General features: G+C 42.2%; 1 protein-coding gene across 1 annotated transcript in view; it reads left to right on the forward strand.

Annotated features, from left to right (window-relative positions):
• Positions 1 to 17,776, forward strand: part of LOC125458432 (uncharacterized) — a 78,519-nt gene that overhangs the window by 19,818 nt on the left and 40,925 nt on the right. The window contains exons 6-7 of the mRNA XM_059650507.1: positions 3,466 to 3,526; positions 13,174 to 13,248. Coding sequence (XP_059506490.1) covers positions 3,466 to 3,526; positions 13,174 to 13,248 — 136 coding nt within the window. The remainder of the gene's footprint in view (positions 1 to 3,465; positions 3,527 to 13,173; positions 13,249 to 17,776) is intronic.

Raw genomic sequence — 17,776 nt, forward strand, 5'->3', positions numbered from 1 at the left:
GAAAGGCTTGGAGGGATATGAGCAAGGAGCAGGCAGGTGGGACTTGTTTAGTTTTGAATTATGTTCAACATGGACTGGTTGGACCGAAGGGTTTGTTTCCGTGCTGTATGTCTCTATTGGTGGCTGAATGTGGATATTTCTTGAGGAATGTGGCTGCCACATTAAGAGGAAAGTAGCATTGTGTAAGTAAATTAGCAGATTCAGAAATCAGAAAAATGGTGAGGGCCAATTGGGATATTGGAAGCAGGCTGTAATTTAACATCTGACATTTCAGTCGTATATCTGGATCCCAAGCTCCTTTTACACAGCCATTATTTATAGATGTTTATAATTGAGAAAATGCAACCAGTTTTACTTTGGCTCTAGAGTGATGGCCTACTATTCCCCTGTGCTGAAATCCATTTGCCCATGTGCGCAATGAAGCAATACCCTTTTGTAACACTGTACTGTTCTATCATCTATACTGCTTACAATACCATGTTGGTACCATTAGTGAATTTGGATATGTAGCTTTCTTCACCCTCGTCTAAATGAATAAATCTATGAATAATTGAGGTCTCGATACTCAACCTTATGAAAAGCCACTCACCACTTTCTACTCACTGAAGTATGCTTAAGACTTCTGTTTACTCAGTTGCAAGTGCAACAACAGTTGACAACTTGAGTTGCTGCCCATTATCCTGACTCTCTCTTTTCTCCTTCCATTCAGCCAGCTTCTTGACCAGATCAATAATTTACCTTCTATTCCATGAGCTTCACACTTAACTAAACAGGTTGATATAGAATCATAGAATCCCAACAGTGTGGAAACAGCCCCTTCAGCCCAACAAATCCACACTACCTTCAAAGCATCCCACCTAACCTACACATCCCTGAACACGATGGGCAATTTAGCTTGGCCAATCCACCTAACCTGCACAACTTTGGACTTTGGGAGGAAACCGGAGCACCCAAAGGAAACCCACACAGACATGGAGAGGACCTGCAAACTCCACATAGACAGTAGTCAGAGGGTGGAATCGAACGTGGGTTCCTGGCACTGAGGCAGCAGTGCAAACCACTGAGTCACCTTGCTGTATGTGAGACTTTATCAAATGTCTTCTGCAGAGCTTTATAAAATAACATTCTTGAAATTGTATCAGAGATAATGGGAACTGCAGATGCTGGAGAATTCCAAGATAATAAAATGTGAGGCTGGATGAACACAGCAGGCCAAGCAGCATTCTTGAAATTGTGCTGTCTACTAACTGAGCCACCCTTTTCAAAAAAAATTCAGATTTGCCAGTACAAACTGTCCTTTATGAAAAAGTCACTAAAATATTAGCTGATGCTTCTTTGTATGTGACTGACAATTTGATGTTAATCAATTGACTAATTAGTGAACAGTCAGTAGGATTGTTTAGCCTCGTGTAACTGCTGTTGCACTTGTAGCTGAGTTATGAGAAATTTTAGGCACTCGATATGAATGAGTAGAATAGTAAGCAAATAGAAAAAGCAAGATTTATTAGAAGATTTATTGAATTACTTGCAGGTTTATCACTTTCAGAACAATATTGGTGATGTAATTTGGCAGATCTAATTACTGAAGGATATACACAATGAATGATGGGGCTCTAGGGTGTGTTGAGGAGCAAAGGAATCTCGGTGTCCAAGTCCATAAGTCCTTGAAGGTGTCAGTGGGTGATGAAGAGGGTATACTGTATGCTTTCATTCATTAGCCAGGGCACGGAATATTACAACAAGGAAGCCTCGTTACCACTGTGATCAGAGATAATGGGAACTGCAGATGCTGGAGAATCTGAGATAACAAAGTGTGGAGCTGGATGGACACAGCAGGCCAAGCAGCATCTTATGTGCTCCTAAGATGCGGCTTGGCCTGCTGTGTCCATCCAGCTCCACACTTTATTAGCCTCGTTACCACTTTGGTTTTGGCCACAAATTGAGTACCATCTGCAGTCTGGTTGGAATGATGTGATTGTATTGTTGAGGGTACAGAGGACATTTACCATGATGTTGCCTGGAATGAAACATCTCTGTTATGTAGAGAGACTTGATAGACTGGGTATGTTTTCCTTAGAGCAGAGGATGCTGAGGGCGTGGTCTGAATGAAGTGTGTAAAATTGAGTGGCATATATATGGTGGATCATGAGAACTTCTTCCTCATGGCAAATGTATTTAAGACCAGACGTCTTAAGGTGAGGAGTGAATAGTTTAAAGGAGATTGGAGAGAGATTGGGTGAAATAAAAGAGGATGGTAGATTTTTCAGAAATGTTGCCTGAGAAGGTAGTGGGGATAGGTACACTAGCAACATTTAAGAAGCAGCTGGATGAGCACTTAAAATGTCAGTGCATAGCAGGCTATAGACCAAGTTCAGGTAAATGGGATTAATGTAGTTCGGAGTTTGCTTGGCATTGACTGGAAGTTGGCTTGGCTAAGCATTGACAAACCTGTTTTTATGTAGTATGACACTGTTACAACATTCCAATAAAACAGTGACCAGTAGGTCCTGTATCTGTGGTTGAGCTGTCTCAAGCTGCCTCTCACACGGTGCCCCTCCCTCCCTCTTCCCTGCCCTGTGCCTGCCACCCTCTACTACCTTCTGACCCCAGTAGAAACTGGTGGGGAACAATGATTTCAGAAAACAATTTGATGCGGCAGTGGCAATATCAGTCAAGGGTCAAAAAGCTACATTGTTTCCAGCTGTAAGGATTGTGAAATTTTTGTCATCTGAAAGACACTCCAGTTATTTCAAAATCTCATTGACCTGTAAACTCAAACTCAATTTCTGTTTCTATTGCACGTTTCCAGCATTTACATTATTTTGCTACCTTTTTTAAATGTAGTCATACAGCACAGAAACAGACCCTTTGGCCCAACCAGTCCATGTTGAACATAATCCCAAACTAAACTAGTTCCACCTGCTAGGCTATGTCAGTCCAAACCTTTTCATGCCTTATCCAAATGTCTTTTAAACGTAATTGTGCCCAAATCCACCATTTTCCTCAGGAAGTTCATTCCACACACAAGCCACGCTCTTGTAAATAAAAACTTGCCCCTCGTCTTCTTTAAATCTTCCTTCTCTCACCTTAAAAATGCGTCCCCAATTCTTGAAATACCACACCCTAGGCAAAAGACAGCTACTATTAACCCTATCTGTATCCCTTTGTTTTTTTTTCTGTTGCTTAACAAAATGCCGAAAAACTTTTTAAAAGGATACTTTCATTTCTTGTGTTTGGAATCCATATTGCTACTTTTCAAAATATGCTTTTAATTACTTATTGCCTTGTTACATCATGACTGACTAGAGGGCTAACTGTTAATCTCATAACATTCAATCCTACTCAGTGTAAACATTTGTACACTTCAATTTATAGGTTTTATCTGGACAAAACCTTTTTACTTGGGTTGAAACTTGAAAACTAGGTCCAGATATTTGAAGTTTATAAATTGCAAATTTGTTTCAGGAATTTACCCAGAATAATTCCAAAAATGCAAACTGTTCTGTGTACATTGAAGCTACTTCAGGTAAGAAAGTGCTTTTGAAATTTCTTAAATCTTTCAGCGACAATCAAGGAAGGTGTAATTTTTTTTTCTAAGCATAGAACATGTCCTTTAAAGGTTCCTTTGCATTTACAGGAAGTTGATATGCTTTTGGCATTTTACATTTACCAATCCAAAATGTTCAAATAAACACATTGCTGGAGAAACTCAGCAGATCTGGCAGCATCTTATAGAGGGAGAAAAATGGTTAAGATTCAAGTCCAGTGTGACTTCTTCAACACCCAAACATTGTTATTAGTTAACATTCACTAACCGAGTTTGAAATGTTACCAAACACTCCCAAAATTGGTGCTGTTTACAAACAGTATGTTCAGGAGAAAGAAAAGCTGGCTTGGCATATATAAAGTGTCTGATTGCTCTTTTTATACTCTAGGTATTTCTCTTTTTTTGTTTTAAAGCATTTAGCAACCTGCAGTCTTCCCCTATCAATAACAATTAAATTATAATAATATACTTGTGATTGGAAAGATCGTGTTCATAGCGTCAAACAGATTTATATCTTCGTAGCTAGAAAATTTGTACAGGGAGCTGTCATGACAATGTTCTGCATTTTATCACTGGTTGATTTTAGGCAAACTATGTAATGCAACCTTTATTGCAGATTCCAATTTTAGTGTTTGTTTGTTTGATTGTACTGGTTTAGATGATGTTTTGATGAAACCGTCTTCCACAGGTTGAATTGCTCACATTTGTGTGTTTCTGCTAAATTCTATCTATTTGTCAAGGCTTCGAGAAGTGTTTTGAAGCTGATTCTTTTGGATACTTGAATGCTGATATCCACGTTTCAATGTAATTTGAATCTTTCCTTTTTGTGAAAAAATAAAACTAGTAAATGGCTAAGATTTTTAAACCACTGACATCGCAAGAACTGCAGATGCTGGAGTCAGAAATTTAAAACAAAAATGTGGACCTGGAGGAACACAGCAGGCCAGTTTAAAGTAGGGTTGCTCGGGTTGCTCAAGTCACTAACTAGACGCCATTTACAGATGCTCCTTATTTGATCATATTTTTATTTGTATTAATAGATTGTATCCAGTTGTTGCTCTACATTCAAACTTCTTTTGAAATAATCCTTTTCCTTTGTCTAGTCACTTCACCTATCTAGAGGGCTGTAAAAAGGAAGCTATAGAGAGAGTGCATGTAATAATTATCATTTTCAGAAATTATTTGGACACCAGAGCATTCCATATGGTCACAGAAAAACACCTTCCTTAAGGAAGGAGCCAAAATGGAGATCTTGTGGGCTGCCTCTTGTCAATTGTCAGCAAAATTGTGCAGTTTTGTTTATAAAATGATAATGTAATCAGAGAAAGTCTACATTGTTTTATGAATTCATTGGAAAGTGTGAAGTTTTGTCATTAGCAAGTTTGGAAATAGCACATCTGGTCTCCACATCTAAATTGTTTATATAAATTGTGATTAGCTGATCCTTATGGTACTCCACAAGTAACAGCCTACCGTTCTGACAATAGCCTGTTTATTCCTGCTGTATTTTTTGTCCTTTTAACTAATTTAGATCCATTCTGGTGTATTACCCCAACCTCGTGTTCTATTTTTGTTTACTATCCTTCTTTTGTGAGACATAATTTACACATCTTCTAGTTCTCTTTATTAATGCTACATGTAATATCATCCGACAACTCCATCCAATCTGTTAACATGGATTTACAAAATGGAAACCACATCTGACTGCCTAATGTTACCATGACTTTCAAAGTATCCAGTTATCCTTTCGAATAGATTGTAATGTTTTCCCACTATCAGTAATAGGTCTGCAGTTATCCATTGCTTCTCTTCTTTTCTTTGAACAATGGAGTTATAACAATACAAGTACCATTCCAGACTACAGAATTGCGTTCGACAATACAAGTACCCTTCCAGATTACAGAATTTTGGAAGATAACAAACAATGCATCCACAATGTCTATAGGCCCATGAACTTTTGCGGGTAATGGAAGAGGAAACTGAACGATGTGGTGTACCCTGACTCCAAAAGGCATTCAATGAGACAGTGGAGGAAAAAAGCCAAGCAATCTAAAAGTGGAGGACTGTTTGAAATATCTTAAAACATCAAAATAAAATCTCATCTATTCCCCAACATGATCACTTTTACAGTGAGTCAACTCCAAAGAATTTATCCTTCTATATCATTTATTCTTTAAGTTTGACATAACTGTTCTCCCAGTTCTCTCATGTGAACTGTAAAGTTGTGTTTTTTTACTCAAAAAAAAAAATTGCAGGTTTAGACTTGTCAGATTTCTAAATCTCTCACCTGGTCTGGATGTTTCACAAGTTTTAAGCATTTGTTCCAAGATAAGTGCTTTCTCTGAACTGACCCATACTCCTTTCCACAAGAGAAACTGTGTTTGTTTCTGACCTCGATCAGATCTCCTCAAACTGATCTGTAAGCTTTCAATCTCCTGGGTTTTCTAGGCTGAAATGAATCCTTGATTATTCTGATTCAAAAGCTGCCTGTAATTCTTTTTAATCATTCATCCTGTCATAAATTCCACATTACAAGTAAACACTCTCTTGTTCCTGTTGCAGGGGGCTTGAACACCAGCTATGCAATGCATGCTAGGTTACGTCCAGGTCTGGAAAGGACTCTGACTTTCTAGACTCTTCAAAAAAGTAACCACCACCTATGTGCCACTAGTTTTAATACCATTTTCAGAATTTGGGTTTTATAGAACAAGATGAAAATGCCTCCAATTATTTCACAGGCTAAGAAAATAGAATCATGGAATCCTTGCAGTGTGGAAGCCCATCGAGTCAACACCAATTGTCCGAAGAGCATCTCAGCCAGACCCACCCCTTTACCCTATCCCTGTAACCTTGCATTTCCCATTGCTAACCCATCTAGTCTGCACATCCCTGAACCCTATAGACAATTTAGCATAGCCAGTCCGCCCAGACTCCACATCTGTGGATTGAGTGAGGAAAACCGTGCAGACGCAGAATGTGCAAACTCCACGTGCAGTTGTTTGAGGCTGGAATCAAATCCAGATCCCTGGTACTGTGAGGCAGTGATAACCACTAAGCAACCATGTTGCTGTGATCTGTAGTCTCTTGCAGGAGAAACAGTCTCTGTGCATCTACTCTGTCAAGCCTTCTAAGAATCTTGTACATTTAAAGAAAGTAGCCTGTCATTCTTCTAAACTCCAATGAGCACTTGCCCAACCTACACGACCTCTCCTTACAAAACAAGTTCCAGGATCAGCCAAATGAACTGTCTGCTTGCAATACCAGTACGTCTTACGTTAGACAAGAGACCGCAACTCATCACAATATTCCAGCTCTTGTCTGACAAGTGCCTCAGATAGTTTTAGCTAGACGTTCTATTTTTATCTGCCATTCTCTTTAGAATAAAGAGCAATATCCTATTTGTCTTCTCTGTCCACTGTATTTTGCTAGCCATTTCTGATTCATGCATTAGGACTTACAAAACTCAGTATGCTGTAGCTTTCTGCAGTCTTTTTTCCACTATCTAACATTCATCTCCTCTATTCTTCCAAAGTGAATAACCTAATTTTCCTACATTATATCCCATCTGCCAAATTTTTGCTCACTCACTTGATCTGTCTATAAGCCCTGTGCAGACAGTGAGTAATCTTCACCACTTGCCTTTTCATCTATGTTTGTCACCTTTTGTGGCATTAACGAACTTGGAAATATTATATTTAATTCCCTTACCTAAATTATTGACAAATGGTTAGCGTGGAAGATCGCCAGGAGACTGTTGTAACAGTCACATGTCAATGTGACCATAACATGAATGAGGAAATTAGCATAAAATGAGTAGAGAACAGATGCTCGTTGCTTAATAGCATTAACTGTTTCTGTCAAAAGCTGCACTGTGTCCCACTGACAATCATTCCTGTGCTGGCAAATGCTACTGGCTCCTGGCTCCAACACTTCTTCATATTTAAATATTTATTTTCCTAATCTTCACGTTTGGTGTACCACCAGTCGTTTACAGCCTGACCAAACTTGTCATTCCTCCAACTTAAGTCTTGAAGACATTCCTCCACAGATTTGCCATTGCTGAATATGCCTTCAGCTGCCAGAAACCAGTGTCAAGTCAGAAATATCGGCCATGGTTTAGTTAGGCTGAGCCCGCAAGCAGAAACTATACCAGAGAGTGTTGCATGAGCAGTAGGACTGATATAAGAAAGGTACCTGTCAGTTTCGAATAAGTATCATAAAGCTATAATCTCTGAGATGAAAATGAACCAAGGTATTTCAAACATTGTCCACTATAAATAACAGCGCAGCTCCAATTTAGTAGATTTCATTAGGTCACCTTTCTCCATTCCTCTGCAGGAAGTAGATGAAGGAGTACAGATAAAACCAGGAAATAGTGTTCCTACTAGCAGGAGGATTAGAAAAGTGAAAACTCATCTATGATGCCTTGCAAAAGAATCAGAAAAGTTAAGCATTTTGTTCATTTAACACTGCACGTTGTTTACCATCTGGAATGCACTGGCTGAAAAGTATAGTGAAAGCAGATTCAACAAGAAAATTCAAAATGGGTCTGAAAGAAAGAAAATAGTATGGCGGCCTCCATAGATGGAGGTTTGAGTGTAGGAACAGGGATCACTTGCTGCTGTTGTACAGGGCCTTTGTGAGACCTGAATATTGTGTGCAGTTTTGGTTGTCTTGTAGAAATGTCGAAGAAAGGAGCAGCGGTAGCCCATATGACCTCTAAAAGCTACTCTGCCATTCACTATGATTATGTCTGATCATGGAGCTCAATACCCGAATCCCAACACCCCTTAAATCTGTTTGGATGAGGTCAGAGACTGCAGGATAGATGAGCTGAACATGACACTGGTATAGTAAGTTCAAGCGGAAAGAGAAACAAGGAATATGGAAGTACTAGATAGTATAGTGTGGGGGATTGATACCATCCTTTGCAGCAAAGAGTGAAAGAATTTAGATAGCTGTGGCTGTCTAGGGCCAGGGTTCGAGACATCAATTCAGGGCTGAAAAAGAACGTGCACTGTGAGGGGAAGGATTCAGTGTTGATGCCAACAACTTAAGTAAAACTAGGAAAGAGGAGTGTTGCATTCAGTGTATGAAGTTTCTAAGCTCTAAATCGAAAAGCAGAACCTCAGATTATAATCTCTGAATCGTGGCCTAAACCGTGTGCAAATTGGCTTAGGGTACATAAAATTAAATATGAATACATGGTTTAAAGACTGGTGTGGGAGGAGTGCGTTCTGGATCGTGAATCACTGGCGTCAACATAGGGAAAGGTGAAGACTGCCATGCTGGGTTGCCATGCTGTCTACATGAGTGATTGGGCCACTGTTCTTGCAACTTTAACCAGGTGTTGCGAAGTTGGTAGTGTACTTATGGATTAGGAGGCAGGAAGTTGGAATTTGGTGTTTGTAAACTACTGGGGGGGAAGGTTCTGTGGTCCCTTTAAAAGATCATGTGCTTTTTCTGTGCTTAAACATTCATTTTCACTCTATCAGCAGCAGCATGTAAGTTTGAATGTACAGAGACAACACCCAAATTGAAACATTTGTACCAAAAGGGCATACAGTTAACAGGCAAAGCAGCAGTTTTTACCAAGACAAGTTTTTGAATTGAGCCAATCAACTTGAAACAGGCACTGAGATACCATAAAAACCTAACTAAATTCAAATCTGATGGTTTTGACAATATAGGACCGAACCTATTGAAAGAAATATTGCTATATCATCAAGGGTATAAAACAAGAGAACAGTTGGACAAAGTCCCAGCGCTAACTGCCATCCATCAGAGCTAACAGTCCTCAGCTCTCGAGAGAATATCTGGCTCTCACAGCCACCTCTGTCTTAGAAAAAGCACCATCTGAATAACAACAGTGCCAACAGCACAGCTAGTTAATATTCCTGATGGAAGAATTGACAGAGAAGGCACGGAACATTCCAGAAGTCATATGACGTGCCTATAATTTTGAGACTAAATTCTATTTTATTTGTGTGAGTAGGACTTTTATTAGATCAGCGTACTATTACAATTTTGCTTTATTCAGGAATAGTTAGTAGTTAGAAGGGATTTATTTGGTTTGCTAATAGTTTAGTTAATTTGTTCAATGTTAGAATTAGGTAAATGGATTGTTACTTATTGTTTTTTTTTAAAGTGAGTGTCAGGGATTTACTTAACAACCAGAAGTTGCTGAAAAGCAGGTTATGTAACTTTTCTCACACCCTTTTATAGGGTGAGGTGCTCCTCCTTAGGGTGTTTCGCTTTTAGTTCTCGGGGAGGGTGGGAGCGGTTGGTGGTCAATTTTCACTTTATAACACTAGGGAAGTAGAAAGAGTTTTAAACCAACTAGTGCGAGTAAGAGATCAAGTGTAGAAAGGCATGATATGTTAAAGAATAGAGAACAAGTAAGAGGGAAGTTGGGTTCAGAATAGCAGCAAAGGACAGAAAAGGCCTTGGAATACACCATGATTTAAAGTATTCTACAACTGTAACAAACAAACAAAATTAAAGGCTGTCTGTGCATGCACGTAGCATTCATAGCAGTAAAGGAATTGATAATGCACATCGAAGGAAGTAAATATGATCTGATCAATGAAGTAGTTTACTTTGGTCAAAAATGAAAAAGTGGGTTATTACTTGAAAGAGAGCAATGCTAGAAACTTGAAGAACCCAAGACTTTAGATGTTTTAGTGCATGAGTCAAAGCTAGTGTGTAGATATGACATGCATTCAAGAAGACTACTGGGATGCTATACTTTATTATGAGAGGGCTTGTACATAAAAGTTTGGATGTCATACTTCAGTCATACAGGGTTTTAGTGAGACCACATCTTGAATACTGCATGTGGTTTCAGTTTTATTTAGGGAAGAGCGTAAGTGCATTTAAGGTGATACGGAAGAGCTTCACAACATTGATATCTGGGACGAATGTGTTGTTTTCAGGATATGTTGGACAGACTGGGCTTGTTTTCTTGTGGCATTTGAAAGAGTGAGGGGTGACTTGTTTGCATTATATAAGATCCTGCATGGTCTTGACTAGATGCATGGAAAGGATGTTTCCCCTTGTGGGTGAGTCCAGAGTAGGGGCATTGCTTTTAAATTACAGGTGACCCCTTTTTAGAGCAGATGAGATTTTTTTTTTATAGATAATAAAATGTGGGGCTGGATGAACACAGCAGGCCAAGCAGCATCTCAGGAGCACAAAAGCTGACGTTTCGGGCCTAGACCCTTCATCAGAGAGGGGGATGGGGGGAGGGAACTGGAATAAATAGGGAGAGAGGGGGAGGCGGACCGAAGATGGAGAGTAAAGAAGATAGGTGGAGAGGGTGTAGGTGGGGAGGTAGGGAGGGGATAGGTCAGTCCAGGGAAGACGGACAGGTCAAGGAGGTGGGATGAGGTTAGTAGGTAGCTGGGGGTGCGGCTTGGGGTGGGAGGAAGGGATGGGTGAGAGGAAGAACCGGTTAGGGAGGCAGAGACAGGTTGGACTGGTTTTGGGATGCAGTGGGTGGGGGGGAAGAGCTGGGCTGGTTGTGTGGTGCAGTGGGGGGAGGGGATGAACTGGGCTGGTTTAGGGATGCAGTGGGGGAAGGGGAGATTTTGAAACTGGTGAAGTCCACATTGATACCATATGGCTGCAGGGTTCCCAGGCGGAATATGAGTTGCTGTTCCTGCAACCTTCGGGTGGCATCATTGTGGCAGTGCAGGAGGCCCATGATGGACATGTCATCAAGAGAATGGGAGGGGGAGTGGAAATGGTTTGCGACTGGGAGGTGCAGTTGTTTGTTACGAACTGAGCGGAGGTGTTCTGCAAAGCGGTCCCCAAGCCTCCGCTTGGTTTCCCCAATGTAGAGGAAGCCGCACCGGGTACAGTGGATGCAGTATACCACATTGGCAGATGTGCAGGTGAACCTCTGCTTAATGTGGAATGTATTTTTTTTTTTTTTTCCTGAGTTGCGCAACTTTGGAATTCTCTGCTTCAGAAGATGGTAGAGGGGCGTTATTGAATGTTAAGGCAAAGGAAGATTCTTGTTAGCCAAGAGTTATTGGAGGCAGATTGTGATGTGGAATTGAGAACACCTGCCACATATTATTACAGGCCCACTTGTGATTCTTTGTTGTTTGTATGTAGGTGCCACTGTAAAGATAACATGCAACAGGGGTGTACGACATGGACAGGTATTGCATTAGCATGGCTAGAATTAACAGACAGGATATGAAGCAGGGATAAAGGGGTCATTTTCAAGTTTGGAGGCTTTACTTTGGTGGGGTGCCATCAATATCCGTGCTGGAGCTTCAGCTATTTGCAAATTATATAGTGACTTGACAGAGACTATATTTTATCCTGATTGGTTGACCAAAGCTAGATGTGGTTGTAAACTGAGATGGGCACAAAGTGGCTGCAAAGAAATGTAGGAAGATGAGGTTAATGGATATCAAGGTGACAGTTGAGTATAATGTGAAGCTATTCACTGGTAGTAAGAACAGGAAAGCAAAATATCTTCTACAAGATGTGAAATTTGAAAATGTTGATAGTCTAATATGGGTATGCTTATACAATGAACACAGTCAGTAAGCAGGTACAGCAAAACTTTGAGAACAAAAATGGCATGTTAACCTTGAGGGGATTAGAGTACAAAGAATAAGATGCTTCATCTATTATATGGGACTTTGAGACATCAACAGTAATGTAGTTTTGGTTTCCAGTGGAAGGAATGATATACTTGGCTTGCAGACATTATAGTGAAGGTTAACTAGATTTGGTACTGAGATGAGATGATTGCCCTATGATTAGTAGCTGAGTATATTGAGCTAATATCAATTTAATTAATAAAAGTGATCTCATTGAAACATATGATTCTGATGGCAGTTGATAGAATAAGGACAGAGGGGCTGCTTGTTTTGACTGGGGTACCCAACACCCGTGGACACAGGATATCGGATTGATCATTCAGGATTGAGATGAGGAGAAATACCTTAACTCAAAAGAAGCATAATAAATATTAGCAAGGGTTGGCCAGTCAGCCCATCAAACCTGTGCTGCCATTCCATAAGGTCGTAGCTGATCTGCCTAAGGCTTCAACTCCTCTTTCATGCCAGCCCTCACAGCCTTCACTTCTCTGATTTTAAAATTCTTCTGAATCTTTGGAATTCCCTATTCCAGAGATTTATGGATGCTGTGTTGTTGAATATTTTAAGATGGACCTCTGATCACTCTCTGGCAAGTAAAGGATGTGGGGTGTTGGTAGGTAAGTGGAATTAAGATGGAAGATCAGCAATGATCATAAAGTGGTAGAGCAAGTATGAGCTCTTGTATTGCTTGCTACTCCAATTTCATCTGTTATTTTCAGTACATTTGTTCTCAGGATGCCTCATGCAACTTAATTCTTTGACCAGGTTTTTGTTATTTGTCCTAATGTCACTTCTTTTGGGTTGGTGTCAGTTTGGCCTGATTAGTTTTTGAAGGACCGTGAGAAATTTTACTCAACTTGCATGTATTTAGCATTTTTAATTGGTGTCCTTAAAATTGAACTAAGATAACATGCCAAAATAACATTTCCAATGTTTTCTCCTCTATAGAAGAACTTTGTCTAACAACTGAAACTTTGGCTTACCTCTTGCCTTCATTGGATTCAGAGTTGCTTGTGGACAGCAGTTCCTCAACTGGAGCAGAAAGTTGTTCTTCAGTGGAAATATTCAGAGAGGCAGAAGGTAAGAGAGAAGAGAACAAACCTAGCCCCAAATGGCAAACTTGTTCAAACATCTTTCACAGCATAGTTTGTTTATTGTGTTTGTTTTCATCATTATAATATTTATTCTTCTATAATTTATATTACCTTTTAGTCCATATTCGTGAAGATTAATAGAAGGCATCTCACCTATAAGAAGTTAGTTGGGCCCTGGTGTAGCAATCTATCTGACAGCTAGGATTTGTAAGCAGATATCCAGCATCCTGTAGTTGGAAATTTTACTAATTTGTGAATGATTTAATTGTAATCATAGTCTAGTATTTTTCTTGGAGCACCAGTATTCTACATGAGCTGTAAAGAATTAGTTTCATGGGAAGGGTTAAAATGCAGGGAGTAATTGTAATGAGTGGTAATATAATTTAGGATTCAAATCCATACTAAAATAATGCATTCTGTACTTTTTTTTTTCAAATAGTAATTCAGGTTTGCAAGTAGAGGAACTGTAGCTAGGGAAGGGTGTAGTTGCATTATATTATAAGCTCGAATTTATGAATAAAAGTGCAGTAGTACTATTTGATCTTGCAAAGTTTTACAGATAGTGAACCTTTTTCCTTGCGACATACTATGGTGATGTTAGTGATTTTGTCATTTAATTCCACCTGAGTGTAGTTTTATCAACCAAGCATGGAATTTCTCCTCCAGGTGGCAAGAAGAAGTAATTGAATGATCCTCTCTTGGAAAGAAACTATCCCATCTCACCACCTGTGCGATTTATACGCTGGACAAGAATGTTCATGCACGATTTTCTTGACTTGCCAGTAATTTAGGCCCTTAAGTGGTCAATTAGTGGCCACTTATGGGCCTCAACATGCTGTTTCCATGATCACCTACATTGGAGAAAGATAGCTAGTTTCAGGACGGGTTGGCACTTCAATTGCTCCAATCTTGGGCCATTCAGTTGCGTGGATGACAGGAAATGTGTGACCACTGAAAGCCACATAGCAACAAGTGGCAAAATAAGACCTGCCATATCACCACTAGATCCCCCCAATGCATCAACCTCTATCTTATGGAATTTACCAGATCTTCAGTACCTAGGCCCATGAAAGAAAACAATACTTGTCCTTGCTTGCATGTCAGTTCTTAGTCAACTGATCAGCAGCACATCTGATATTATTTCACTGGTGGCAGCTGCATGTTTGTTACAATCTGATATCCTAACCACACACTTAGAAAACTTAGTGGAATAATTTAGCCCTGGCTCTCTCGTAACTGACGCACTTTGTTGTCACACTTTATGTTCTCTCTAGTCTGCTTCTCATTGCCGGTGCAATAGTTGACATGTAAAATTATTATTCTCTTACTGATTCAAATCAATGTCTCCATCCCTTCCTCAATAATCAACCTCCTGTTTTCAACAGTTAATTTCCTAATGATTTGTAACACTCTACATTTTCCTATTATAAAAGAGAAGGTAAGACAAATTGGTCAAGTAAGCGTTCTTTTCTTAAAATGAATGAAGTAGGAAGCAGTGGGTTCAACAGGGTGTTACTCGGACTGTTCGGTGGCAATGGAGAAATGGGGATGGCAATCAGAGCTGGTAAATGTATTAGGTGAAGTTGTTAATGCAGAGGTAGATTCTTGTTAGCCAAGAGTTACAGGAGGTAGATGGTAATGTGGAATTGGAAACACAAACATCAACCAGATATTATTGATTGGCACAGGCCTAATGGTGCACATCTTCTGTTTCTATTTTGAATGTTTGTGTGTAGGTGCAACTGTACAGCTAACAAGCAACAAGGATGTATAACATTGACAGGTATTGCATTAGCATGGCTAGAATTAACAGACTGGAAATGAAGTGGGGATAAGGGAGGCATTTTCAAATTTGGAGGCTGTAACTTGGTGGGGTGCCATCAATATCAGTACTGGGGCTTCAGCTGTTTGGAAAATTATGTTAATGACTTAGACAAAGACTGGTTCATAGTTCATAGAATCCCTACAGCATGGAAACAGGCCCTTTGGCCAACACGTCCATGCCGACCCACAGAGCAAGCCAGCCCCCTAATCTACACATCCCTGATCACTATGGGCAATTTAGCATGGCCAGTCTATCTAGCCTGCACATCTTTGGACAGTGCGAGGAATCCAGAGCACCCGGAGGAAACCCATGCAGACACGGGGAGCATGCAGACACGGGGAGAATGTGAAAACTCCACATAGACATTCGCCAGAGGGTGCTGTGAGGGAGCAGTGTTAACCACTGAGCCACCATGCCACCTTAAGAAGCATGGTGGACTCCCATGCGCTGGAATTGAACCAGCAACCTAAGGATAATAAAATGTGAGGCTGGATGAACACAGCAGGCCAAGCAGCATCTCAGGAGCACAAAAGCTGACGTTTCGGGCCTAGACCCTTCATCAGAGAGGGGGATGCGGAGAGGGAACTGGAATAAATAGGGAGAGAGGGGGAGGCGGACCGAAGATGGAGAGTAAAGAAGATAGGTGGAGAGAGTATAGGTGGGGAGGTAGGGAGGGGATAGGTCAGTCCAGGGAAGACGGACAGGTCAAGGAGGTGGGATGAGGTTAGTAGGTAGCTGGGGGTGCGGAGTGGGGTGGGAGGAAGGGATGGGTGAGAGGAAGAACCGGTTAGGGAGGCAGAGACAGGTTGGACTGGTTTTGGGATGCAGTGGGTGGGGGGGAAGAGCTGGGCTGGTTGTGTGGTGCAGTGGGGGAAGGGGAGATTTTGAAACTGGTGAAGTCCACATTGATACCATATGGCTGCAGGGTTCCCAGGCGGAATATGAGTTGCTGTTCCTGCAACCTTCGGGTGGCATCATTGTGGCACTGCAGGAGGCCCATGATGGACATGTCGTCTAGAGAATGGGAGGGGGAGTGGAAATGGTTTGCGACTGGGAGGTGCAGTTGTTTGTTGCGAACTGAGCGGAGGTGTTCCGCAAAGCGGTCCCCAAGCCTCCGCTTGGTTTCCCCAATGTAGAGGAACCCGCACCGGGTACAGTGGATGCAGTATACCACATTGGCAGATGTGCAGGTGAACCTCTGCTTAATGTGGAATGTCATCTTGGGGCCTGGGACAGGGGTGAGGGAGGAGGTGTGGGGACAAGTGTAGCATTTCCTGCGGTTGCAGGGGAAGGTGCCGGGTGTGGTGGGGTTGGAGGGCAGTGTGGAGCGAACAAGGGAGTCACGGAGAGAGTGGTCTCTCCGGAAAGCAGACGGGTGGGGATGGAAAAATGTCTTGGGTGGTGGGGTCAGATTGTAAATGGCGGAAGTGTCGGAGGATGATGCGTTGTATCCGGAGGTTGGTAGGGTGGTGTGTGAGAACGAGGGGGATCCTCTTAGGGCGGTTGTGGGCGGGGGCGGGGTGAGAGGGATGTGTTGCGGGAAATACGGGAGACGCGGTCAAGGGCGTTCTCGATCACTGTGGGGGGGAAAATTGCGGTCCTTAAAGAACTTGGACATCTGGGATGTGCGGGAGTGGAATGTCTTATCGTGGAGCAGATGCGGCGGAGGCGGAGGAATTGGGAATAGGGGATGGAATTTTGCAGGAGGGTGGGTGGGAGGAGGTGTATTCTAGGTAGCTGTGGGAGTCGGTGGGCTTGAAATGGACATCAGTTACAAGCTGGTTGCCTGAGATGGAGACTGAGAGGTCCAGGAAGGTGTGGATGTGCTGGAGATGGCCCAGGTGAACTGAAGGTTGGGGTGGAAGGTGTTGGTGAAGTGGATGAACTGTTCGCATCATCCTCCGACACTTCCGCCATTTACAATCTGACCCCACCACCCAAGACATTTTTCCATCCCCACCCCTGTCTGCTTTCCGGAGAGACCACTCTCTCCGTGACTCCCTTGTTCGCTCCACACTGCCCTCCAACCCCACCACACCCGGCACCTTCCCCTGCAACCGCAGGAAATGCTACACTTGTCCCCACACCTCCTCCCTCACCCCTATCCCAGGCCCCAAGATGACATTCCACATTAAGCAGAGGTTCACCTGCACATCTGCCAATGTGGTATACTGCATCCACTGTACCCGGCGCGGCTTCCTCTACGTTGGGAAAACCAAGCGGAGGCTTGGGTACCGCTTTGCAGAACACCTCCGCTCAGTTCGCAACAAACAACTGCACCTCCAGTCGCAAACCATTTCCACTACCCCTCCCATTCTCTAGATGACATGCCCATCATGGGCCTCCTGCACTGCCACAATGATGCGACCCGAAGGTTGCAGGAACAGCAACTCAATTCCGCCTGGGAACCCTGCAGCCATATGGTATCAATGTGGACTTCACCAGTTTCAAAATCTCCCCTTCCCCTACTGCATCCCTAAACCAGCCCAGTTTGTCCCCTCCCCCCCACTGCACCACACAACCAGCCCAGCTCTTCTCCCCCCCCCCCCCCCCCCCCCCCCCCCACCACCCACTGCATCCCAAAAACCAGTCCAACCTGTCTCTGCCTCCCTAACCGGTTCTTCCTCTCACCCATCCCTTCCTCCCACCCCAAGCCGTACCCCCAGCTACCTACTAACCTCATCCCACC

Source organism: Stegostoma tigrinum, chromosome 13 (genome assembly GCF_030684315.1).
Source record: "Stegostoma tigrinum isolate sSteTig4 chromosome 13, sSteTig4.hap1, whole genome shotgun sequence".
Taxonomy (NCBI): Eukaryota; Metazoa; Chordata; class Chondrichthyes; order Orectolobiformes; family Stegostomatidae; genus Stegostoma; species Stegostoma tigrinum.